Raw genomic sequence first — 11,592 nt, 5'->3', positions numbered from 1 at the left:
ACACTGGTATTCAGACATTTACATAAAACGTAGCTGAAGATTTCTTTCAGAGAATGTAGCATTATTTTAGTCAAAAGGAGGAATTCACAAAAGAAAAGATGAATCTCACAAGAAAGTGGAAACAGCATTATGTGTTGCTGCAATTTGTACAGAAAACACTGAAAGAATTGTTATAGTTACTTCTAACAGTGTGAGGACATGTAAACTGAAAATTTCAGTTTGCTGTTACCTCAGAAATTGGTTCTCAGTGATAACGTATTTTCCATATGTAATCATTCTCAGCATTTTCAGCTGAAATATCATCTAACCTCCACAGCGGACAATCCTGCTGTAATCTGCTGGTGAACTGCAGCAGCTTCTGCCTCCTTTATTCAATGCTTGTCTACACTTCAGCGATACTAGCTGAACTCCTCCTGCAGAAATTCACTATATTTATTTTTTTTATAATTACTACTTACAGACATTTGCTGAATGCAGGATGACCACGTATAAACACAGCACATATTTCAGTGGTGAGTCATTTCAAGTTTGATTTATTCTGTTTTCTTGTGAGTCTTACTTGGTTCATGTGATAGCCTTTGGATTTACAGTAAGCTGTCTTGAGACTGAAATTCAGAATGCCAAATTTCATCCCAAAGCACAGGTGCTCAGTAAAGTTGAGAACGTATGAGTTGCATGAAATATATGTGTGTCAGGTGGTGTGTTGTTATGGGAAAAATTGTATGATCTGAAGGCAATTATATTTTTCACTCTCAAGATCTCAAGGTAGCAGAATAATAAGGTTGTTCATAAATGTCTAGAATAATATTCAGGTGAAACTATCACTGGGCTCTATTTCATTGGAAGATTGTGAAATATCATTGCTGCAAGTTCTTATGAAGTAGTTGGACAAGTATTTGTCAGGAGTTGTTTTTGTAGTTCACCCTTCCTTTAGGCAAAGTGGTGCACTAGAAAAAATCTGTTGGCAGTCCTTCCCACTGCCTGAGAAGGCTTATTAAGCAGAAGATGAAACTGGAATAGCTAGTCATGCTCATTCAGTGGCAGCCAAGTGTCTGTTGATGTGTTTGGCCTGTAGTCATACAGGCTGCAGATTCAGTACAGTTTCCAAGGCTATCAGTAAAAATCTCCCACTTACACTATTGCCAGGGGAGCCTGGAGTACAGAGACTATAATTCTGCAATACCAGTGGGTTGTCTGCATGAGCAATGTGATAAACCTCTTCAATATTGTACTGGCTGTAGAAAATCTGGCAGAAACAAGCCCTAAAAAAAGACAATGTTAATGCTTGATTGAAAAAGCAGATGACATGTTTGATGTTAAAATGGTCCGGAGAGTATATGCACATGAATTTGCAGAATCTGATGAATAGCCTAATACAATTACAAGCTAGAAATGAGATTCAAAGGAGGGAAGTGCATCTTAAAGCAATTGTTTCATCAGCATCTATTCTGCCACAAAACTGAGTCTGAGTTACCCTCTTCTCAGTGCTCTTCTATCATATATATCAATGAATTATCTTTGATTTTTTCTATGGTTACAGTGTATAGAAATTTTATTTTTCCGAGAGTGTAAACTAACATCTTTTCTTCCCATAAAATGTTAGCAAGATACAAGCATAATATGCTGTATTAAATAATGCATTTCCTATACATATATAAATATATATATTACTATGATAACATATCACACATACTTTTAAATAACACAGTCTCTATTTCCCCCCAACATAACAATATTAAGACAAAAGTACATATAAAATCATTTAGTCAACAAACTAAACTAGTTTTAAACGTAGATTTTGAATTAGGGAAGCCACTTGTCCAGCTGACCCCCTTCCACCTGAGGTCCACGTATACTGTCGGCTATTGTAACTGACATGCTTCATAAAGTAAGGAGGCAGTCTCACAAATTGCTACGGTGGCAGTGCCAGCATAAGTACTTACTGCCCCTGCTTCTGGGGCAGACAACTTTTTCCTATGACTTATTGTCCACTTAGCTGTGTTAGTGCACCTCTCTGTGCAACCACCCAATAAACAAGATCAGAGAACTCATGTCTGTTAAAAGTAACTCAGGAAAGAAAAAGCAATGGTAATTTTTAACCTGATCAGTTTATTGCACCACCACACAGCCGGTCATACCAACACAACAGAGTGAGGAAGGGGCCAGAGCAGGGGCTGGAATGTGTGCGTATGAGGAGGCAGCTCCTCATGATGGTTTTGTTGTCAGAACAGTTGCTTTTGAAATTGTGGCCAATGTCACATTTGCAGCCTGTCCAGCCTGTTGAGGGAACTGCTAGGTAGGAGGTCAGAAAGCCATTCAGATACAATTCCAAACAAATGCTGCTTCTGCAGTTATTTTCAATTTGTTGAAGAAAATGCTGTAAACACTAACATCCTGAGGTGTCCGTGCCCTCCAGCTGTCAGTACTCAGCTGCTAGTGTCATAGGGGTGTTTCTGTATGCTGAATCATGGGGGATTACAACAGTTGTGCGTGTCAGACTTCCCTTCTTTCTCTCCCAAACCCTTATAGCAAAGATCATAAAGTGCTATGTTAATGGATACCATATATGTTGGCCATATACCACCATACCAGTGAAGTGTTTGTACTAGGAGTGCGAGTGACCATACCACATTTCGAAAAAATCCACAGTAGAGATATACCTGCTCTTCATGGTCGCTGGCCTGTATATTAAGAAGTGCTATTTAAGGACCCTGTCCATGCATTTCTATCTATTGCTCTGTTTCCTAGTATTAGAGGTATCTAGAATCAGACAATCTGAAAGATCTGGGTGGAACATAACAATTTCCTCTACACTTTTATCAGTGTTTTTACCTGTGCACTGTCCAATACCTTATGTTTAGTCACGTTCATTGTTGCGATGGCCAGTTAATCTGTTATAACTGCTGGTTTTATGGATCTTTTGTACAGAAATTGGATAAATATTCCCTAAGAAAGGCCCATGAAATACAATTTTATTATTTAAAAAATAGTTGAGGACCTAAGGGACCAATGTAAAACCTCAGTTTCTAAATTCTCTAGAATTTGCATTAGTGGCATCAGTCTTTGTTGTTGTTGTTTGTAATGGACTTTCTCTAATTTTACAGTGAAATGAAGAAGAGAAGCTTAACAGTTCTGTATTTTTTCCTTCTGCAGTAGGTAGAAATCAGTCATGGAGTGCTCCTGATGCTTTTTCAGTTTATCAGCATTATCTAACTGCTTTATAAATGTGCCTTTGACTGTATATGTTTAACTGCTCAAGAACGTTTGACAAGGCAAGCAAACAAAGCTTCATCACAATGTGCTCATAACTGAACTCTCAAGGATCTAGCTTTACACTCTGACTCTCTCCTCCATCTGTGAGGTGGACTCTTTCCGTACACAGCATGATGCAAAATCTGACTGTTAAAAAGGCAATTTAAAAATTTTTGTTGAGTCTGAAACAGATAATGTTTTTGGTCCAACCTGATAACATATAAGAGATAACCAGTGTATTTTACAACTTGTCCTCTCTTGATTTTAGGTGATACTGTAATTATCTTTTCCTGTATTCTTTCCAGTAGCTCATGCAAGAAAGTACTAGATGTGCCCATGATATTCCATTTTTTGATATAAACAATTCCGTAATTGCTGGCTTAGTAAAGTCTTGTCTCTGTTAAGCATTTATGGTGGTATTGTTCAGCTGCCTCTGGCACTCATGTACAGTACATAAATGGAGCTGGAATGAATTTGATTCAGGTAAAAGACTAGATCTATGATGGCAAGTAAGGCACAATATTTCATTGTTTAATTCTTAGATGCCCTATTTTTTCAAGGAAGTCTATAGACCTCATGAAAGGGAGGTAGTCATATGTTAAAAACAGAAGGGCAGATACTATAATGAATTTAAACTCAGTGACAATTTTCTTAATTAGTTATCTTTTCAGATGTATTTAATATTTGTTCTCTGACTGCAGGTCTGGTATACACAGACCATTAGTATATGTTTAAACTGATATTTATTCCTTTTGTCTTAACCAGAATTACTGTACTTTAATGGCTCTGACTGAATTTCGTCTAACTTAGTTTGAGGAGCTGCTCACTCAGTAAACTTTGCCAGTTGATTTATCAGACTTCTGTATTGTCAGTTTTTCCTAAATATCTTGCTGGTCTGGACTTGCTGAGGCTGAAAGACTCACTGTTGATCCGCGGTAGCGGGATGAGAAGTATGAGCATTGTGGGTGGACAGATATTCTACCAAAGAGAAAAAATAGTTAATGCTGTCTGTTGCAATCAAAGAGAAATTATTCCACAGATCAGAACCCCACTGATGTTTTAGTTCTTTAACAATTAAGGGCATTAATCTTAAAAATGCAGTTCAGTTTTAATTTTGCAGGCGAGGAGACACTTTTTTTTTCTCACAGATAAGTATCAAGGCAACTGTTGCGTATGTGTTCAGATACACAGCCTGGCATAGTCAGGCTGTTGATAGCAGGCTACATCTTTGTAAATAGTTTAGGCTGCTGAGATCAATATCTTTAACTTCAGAGTAAGAATTTGTGTCAGCCTCACTATTTAAAAATACAGTGGATTTACAATTTCTTTGGACAATCCTTTAAGAAGCCCTAAGCTTACATCCAGAATGAATACAGGACTTCAGACTGGAGTACAATAGTTTTTTAAAGGATCACTGTGAATATGAACAAAATTATTATTATTATTGGTGAATGATGGGTCAGACATAGTCATTTAAAAGTCTTCATTGTTCGTGCGGACCTTGACCTGGTGAGCATTACTCCATCGAAACTCACATTTGCAACTGAAACTCCATAGAGTGTTTGCCTGCTGAATTTGATTTGATTTTTATTTGTACATCTCTGCTTGTAGAAACAGAAAATGTAGAAACAGCAGAGCACTGTGCAACCAGGCTGATAGTTTCTCAAAGTCTTTGACTCCCATTTTACTCTACAGTACCATTTAGACATGTTTACATTAAGCCAATAAGCTTTGCTTGCTGTGGCAGCTGAACAGGTTATCAGTAGCTACCTCTGTCTTCAGCCTTGAGAATAAAGGGACTAAAGTATCCTGATATAATACAGTGATACAGGAAAGCAGGATAGAAGAAGTCCTCAACCTGCAGATACTTGTTCAATTACTTTTGGCAGGTGTACAGGACATTTTGAATTTTACAGGTTTTTACATGTATTTCAAGTGCATTGGTTTAAAGGCAGTAATTAACAGCACTACAGATTTGATGAGCACCAGATGCTTCAAAACTATTGCCACAATTAAATCTGTTGTCACTAGTATACCCAAGAGAACAGCAAATAGGCAAAATCACCCAAAGGGCTTTAGAAATTGTCTTTTTGGAAAACAAGTATGAGATTGGGAGGAAAAGAAAGGATTATTCCCAAGTCACCTGGATTTTAAGAAGATTGATTCTTGTAAAATAAAAGACACTTCAGTTTCCCACTAGTGGGTTGCAATCATCTTGTTGACTTCGAAGCTTTTTCTTGAAGATGGATATCGATGTGGATGGCTGGTAAAATATACTCCAGATCTCACCAGCAGTAGTAACCTCGCTGGAATCTTCTGTTTCAGTTGCAGATGGTATCTGATGGGATCTAGGAAACAAGTGTTCATTCACTGTAAGTGGTAAGGTGCTTGGGAAGCTGCTGTTATTAGTATGTCTGCATTACTGCTACACTGGTAATGCTGGCAGCTTCCACTACATCTGTGACACCTTTTCTTTCTACCTGCTGCACAGTTATGTAGGTTTTGGTTGTTTCTTGACCAAATGAAGAGTTAGCAATTCTGTTGCTGGAATAGTTGCTACCCTAATGAAAGCAGTGACATTAAGCTAAGAAGTCTGTATATATTCTATTACTAATTGTTATTAATATACATTCATTTCCTTGTATATTTAAGCCTGTTTGTGGTACATAAATGCAATATTCAACATTTATGATTTGTTGAGAACTCACCCATCATTTCGTTCAATGAGTGTCCATCTAGAGGACACAAAAATTACTTAGTATAAGTGTAGAGAACTATAGTAATAAAATGTTGGTTTTAATAGGCAAAAAAAAATATACTGCTTAAGTGTCACACCATACTACAGTTTTCATTTTTGGGATTCTTTTTTGAACTATTTTCAATATTTCAGTGAAAGAAAGTAAGAATTAACTAGCCTATATCTAACTTTTTTCCCAGTTCCCCAATCTGGAATAAGGTTTTAATTTTTTTCCCACAAAGTATTATCACAATTTGACCTCTTCCCAGTGCTAGATGTCTGATTACATTTTCCTCTTTGCTATATAACATCACTCAGTATGAGAAACCTTTTTATTCCTTAAAATACAAATCTTGTCAAAACAAGGCCAAAAGACACATTCTAGCAGCAAATGCTATCCTAACAGGCTGGAAAAGTTTAAAAATGTGCTTATTTAGTATCTTTTATGAGGATACAAATATGTAACATGTAACTTGGTTTTGCATATGACTAATCTGACAATATCAGAAGACAGAGAAATTAATTGTACCAGGTTTGGTACAGAGCTGAGATGTCAGTTCTCCAGGGACAGTTTTGCTCCATACTCACCTCATGGTAATGTGGAGAAATATCTTTGCTATTATGGCTGTAATACTTAGGATGAGCAGTGCTGTGAGACTATATATTGTCCACTCTGTAAAAGAGAAGAGAGGGAGATGGAGAGGGGAAGAGAGGAGGGGAGGGGAGAGGGGAGGGAGAGGAGGAGCTCTCAGTACATTCATTTATGTACAGTTTTTAAAGTAAGAATATTGCACAAAGAAACACATAGTCTTCTGATGCTTTATTCAAAACTAATTTGAAGATACCTTAAACCTTTAAGTATGTTCTGCAAAGACTCTTGGAAACTGTGTAACTCTCAGAACTGTTTTTTCCCGTGCAGGACTGCTCCCTATGAAACTGAAAGTTGGGAAAATCCAAAGCATGTACCAGTAAATTAGTATCTAGGAAAGGAATCAAAACTCACTCACAGGAAAAGTTAAAAGCAACTAAACAACATACTAGAATATATGCTACCAGTAGTAACTCTATGCAAGGAGATGGCCTAGTTTTATATCCATAGTTATGTAAGTAATCACTAAGTATGGGGGTTTTTTTCCTTTCTAGAGTCTACTGAGACAGGTGATCAGTATTTGTGGTCTGCTATTTTATTACCTTACATTGAAGGCTCTTGGTCATTGTATTTTATATTTCAATTTAGTTCTGGTTGTACCAGCAAGTCAAGCAGGACTTAAAGAACAGCTTTACACTTGTAACATTTGAGCTATTTAAGAGACTGGGGCTTGAAGGGAGCTGATCTCTAAATGATTAGATCACCTTTTCATTTGGACTTCCATAATCTTGCAGAGGGAGGCTACAACATGTCAAGATGGGAAAAGGGATGGCACTAGAATGTAACTCTGACATACTTAGCACACTGAACAGCCTTGCAAGGACCTTGAATTATTTGAACTGAATAAAGCCCATCACCTCCAGAAGTATTGAAGCTCAAAGGAGCAAAAAAAGGAAGTGTAAGTTCCCTCCCACCCAATGCCCCTTCCTCAAAGCATTGACTGTTCATGATGACTTTTAACAGTTTTTTCATAACTGCATAAAATCCAAGGGTGCAGTTTCACCTTAGGTCAGTATGCCCAAGCTAGTTTAACACTAGGCAGCTTAAATGTAGCTGTGGTAACTCAGGCACTAGCCTGGGCCTAGTGCCAGAATATCTGCCCAGAATCCTAGGCATGTTCTGCAGCCTAGCTAATTTGGGTATATGCAGCTCATGTGCAGTCATGTCCTTAAACACTTCAGGTTTGGAATGCAGACAGCTTCAGGACTACAGAACTATGAGAGTGTCCATAGTGTGATTTGAGGCCCAGCTTCAACAATATGTAAAAGTGAATGCCCAGGGCAGTTTAAAGATAGGAGGGACCAATAGTGATATTCACCAAGACTGCCTTTCCAGTCTTCAGTTATTTACAACTCAACAATTTCTTGAATGAAGTGATGTCTTGAAGGTGAGTTGTAGACACATCACAGTTCTCGGTGTCCTCTCCCCTGCACCCATTAACTTGCTTCATCCTTGTCTATCCCTCTTTGTATTATTGCTGTAGATTTTGTGAATTGGGATAACTGGGATGCATCCAGCATTCAGGTTCTTCAAGACTCTACAAAAGCTTGCTCTTTTTTCAGCACCTTTTGCCACCTCTATGGTATGCACTGGTGACTGAAGCTGATTCTAGTAAGGAAGCTGCTCTGACTCACATCTTATTCTGATGTGCTTTCATTCTCAAGGACTCACCATCTTCACACTACTTCTAACTGATTTATGCTGAGAAGTGAGTCCTGAAAGGTAATCACAGCAGCAGTTAGTGAAAATTCATCTATTAGTAAGAGGCACAGTGGATCAGATAATGTGGAGGAGGAGGCAAAGGAAATAGTGACTCTATATTGTGCCTTGGCAAAATGTTTTTCCTGTTTCCACATTTTCTTGTAATATTACCAGGCATGGAGCTACTAGGATGACTCGGGCTGGTTGTGATGACATAAAGTATCTTTGATGACCGGGCTGCATTGATGCTGAGATTTGCTTGTTCATTTATCTTCTCCGAAAGGGTCTGATTCATTGGAATCTTCTTTTGATGCACATTGTCCTTCACAGCTGAAAACATAATAGTATGATTACAATAACAATTTCTTAACAGGTGTAACTGGACTTTATTTTGTGCTTGTAAACAGACATGTGCTGCTCTCTGGTTTACTTAAGAGAACTCCAATAATCAAATTTTGTCTGATGCCACAAAAAGCCTGTACTTCACCAAGTTGGGGTTCTCAGAATTTTTCTGGAAGCTAATTGTTCATCCTAACAGTAGGTACAACTCAAGGACTAAAATGTTTTCTCCTGATGACTTTTGATCTGAGTGGAATAGACTGTTGGAAATAGCCAAGATTAATTAAGATGCAGAGGGACTACTGGGGTTTTGTTTTGTTTCAGCTTTGTCATTTTCCAATCTGTTTTGACAGGCAGGTATGTATAGGATTGAATTTTTGAAAAATCTAAATTTTGCTGTTTATGACATAGCTGACTGGAATGTTCCAAATTGAGAGAAAGTTTAGCGAAGCTTTTACCCACTGAGCAGTGGCAACAAGATAGGTGAAACACCTGTAGACATGAGAGTTAAATTATTTGCTCTTTTTTTGCCACCTCAGAAATATCCTGTGTGATTTAAATGCTTTAACGGCTCATTGAAAGGTAGAAACAGCAAAGTTAGCCTCTTACCTCTATATCTGATAGCAAATCCCTGGGCTTGATTGATTTCATCTGAGAAAAAGTACAAAATGACAAAATCCAAAGAGATATTAAAGGTGTGTGGAGGCCGATTCTTGCCATTAAAACGAGCTAGAACGTGATAGGTATAGCCATCCAGCAATTCCACCATATCTGTAGCATCTTTGATTTCAAAAAGAGCAAAGCTGAAGTGGATTCGAGATGCCCCTGGAACTTGTATGGTCCAGTAACAGACTTTGCCTGTGCCATATGTGTCAGGAAAATCTGGGGAATAGATCACAGCTGTAGCAGAAGTGTAATTCCCTCCACAGGCACCAATAAGGGCTGTGAAAAGAAGAGGAGAGGGAGAAAATTGAAAAAAAAAAAAGACGTTATACATTCATTATGCACAGCTTTAGCACTCTGTAGATTCTAATACTCAAATGTGACTTGAAGGTACAGGCTTGCTACCCCAGCAGGTTGCACCAATCTCTCAGATTGGTATTCTTTACCTTCCACAGCACTGGGAGCACAGCTATTATGTTGTGTTTGCTTGGGATACACTCATTCTCTCTCATTACTCTGTGACCTATGCATCAATCTTGAATACTGCAACTATCCTTTGTCCTTGTATGTAACCATGTACCCTTTCCCGCATTCCTGCAGGAACAGGATGAAAGCTAAATCACTGATTCAGGGACTTCTACTCCATCCCCAGCAGACAGGCAGGCAAGTGGATTAGTGACTGTAACTCTCACTGTTGAATTGTTGAAGTTCCTTCACAGCCTTATCAAATTGAAAAAAACAAAGCTTCACAAAATAGCTGAGGTTGGAAGGGACCCCTGGAGATTGTCTAGTCCAATCCCCCTGCTCAAAGCAGGAGACATTGTCTTGTTGCTTTTTGAGTCTCCAAGGATGGAGACTCCACAACCTCTCTGGGCAACATGTTCCAGTATCACCCTCACCATAAAAAAAGCTTTTCCTTATGTTTAAATGGATTTTCCTGTATTTCAGTTTGTGCCTGCTGCCTCTTTTCACTAAATAACACTGAGGAGAGTCTGGCTTCATCTTTACACCCTCCCATCAGTTATTTACACAAATTGAAAAGGTCCCCCTGAGCCTTCTTATCTCAAGGCTTAACAGTCCAGGATCCCTCAGCCTCTCCTTGTATGAATGGTGCTGTAATTCCTGAATCACCTTTGTGGCCATTTATATGTGCTTTTTAAGCATCTGGTCTTTTGATCTTGTCCAAATATTGTTTGACCTTACCCTTCACTAAGTAAATTGAAAAAGATCGTGTTATGAAGTCTAAGGAAAATCTTTTAGATTTGGTGCTACCTTTTATATTCAAAACAAGTACACAGCCAGTAAATCTTTGTATTCCTTGACAACTGTCCAGATTCCCAGTGCAAACTTATTTACCAATGAATCCAGAGAGAAACTCAAATGCCAGCCAACTGACTTGATGCATATCTATATGTACACATATATAATTTTAAAAATATATTGTATATAGGTATATATGCATATATATATGTATTTTTATATATCCCCTAAAACCACAATATTTTATATATATTATATAATAATGTATTTCATGACAGAACTGGTTGGATCAGAGTTACTATGCCCCCATGTCATAGGCTGAAGGACTGAAGAATCAAAGTAGAATTATTTTCTCTGAGAGCTTAATTAAAGCCCTGTAATAGAGACCTGTGAGAATGGAAATAAAGGAAGTGAAGTGTTTGGAAGTGTCTCGGTTTTCACAGGCTTCTGAGAAAGAGGTTTAATAAATACAAATTAAGAGGGAGCTGGAGGAATGAAAATAAGAAGTAGCATATGTCTGCCAGAAAAATCACGTGAAAACATTTCTCTCTTTTTCTGGAGCAAGGCCTGATCATAGCCTGAGCAAACCTAACACTTCAGTGCCACATTATAGAGGAACTGAAAGAATATGAAAGAAGAAGAATAGAAAGGTGAAAGACCCCACAGAGGTACTAAGGCCCATAGAGGAATTTGTGTTTGGCATTTACTCCATGCTAACAGAGCTGGTAATCTAATCAAATAGATAGAATTGTTTGAATAGATAGAATAGAATAAATTGATAGAATTGAAATGTGTCATTGAGGTATCAAATTTCCTCTTTGTAAATGGCTTATAGGTACTGTTATATTTGGCTGTGCTGTTTGCAATTACTGAATTGCAAGATATTCTTCAAACCAGCAATATTAACTAAGAATGCCAATGACTATTGCTCCACAGATGCCTAACAAAGTAGAGCATTGCCCCACATGGAATGGAAATGCTCTCCCTCTCT

At 37.9% G+C, this 11,592-nt stretch overlaps 1 protein-coding gene across 3 annotated transcripts in view; it reads right to left on the bottom strand.

Annotated features, from left to right (window-relative positions):
- Positions 1 to 2,089: 2,089 nt before the first annotated feature.
- The window catches only part of KREMEN1 (kringle containing transmembrane protein 1), a 36,107-nt gene continuing 26,604 nt past the window's right edge, over positions 2,090 to 11,592 (bottom strand). For 2 of the 3 annotated variants that reach the window (XM_030026020.2, XM_030026019.2), the window contains 4 exons: positions 9,288 to 9,620; positions 8,511 to 8,669; positions 6,578 to 6,662; positions 2,090 to 5,600 (listed from right to left, as the gene is read on the bottom strand). In XM_030026020.2, coding sequence (XP_029881880.1) covers positions 5,438 to 5,600; positions 6,578 to 6,662; positions 8,511 to 8,669; positions 9,288 to 9,620 — 740 coding nt within the window. In that variant the 3' untranslated portion in view covers positions 2,090 to 5,437. The remainder of the gene's footprint in view (positions 5,601 to 6,577; positions 6,663 to 8,510; positions 8,670 to 9,287; positions 9,621 to 11,592) is intronic. The other variant, XM_030026021.2, reaches the window with a different exon arrangement.

This window comes from Aquila chrysaetos, chromosome 9 (genome assembly GCF_900496995.4).
Source record: "Aquila chrysaetos chrysaetos chromosome 9, bAquChr1.4, whole genome shotgun sequence".
NCBI lineage: Eukaryota > Metazoa > Chordata > Aves > Accipitriformes > Accipitridae > Aquila > Aquila chrysaetos.
Note: the sequence above shows the minus strand (reverse complement) of the source record. Positions and strands in the feature narration are given on the sequence as shown.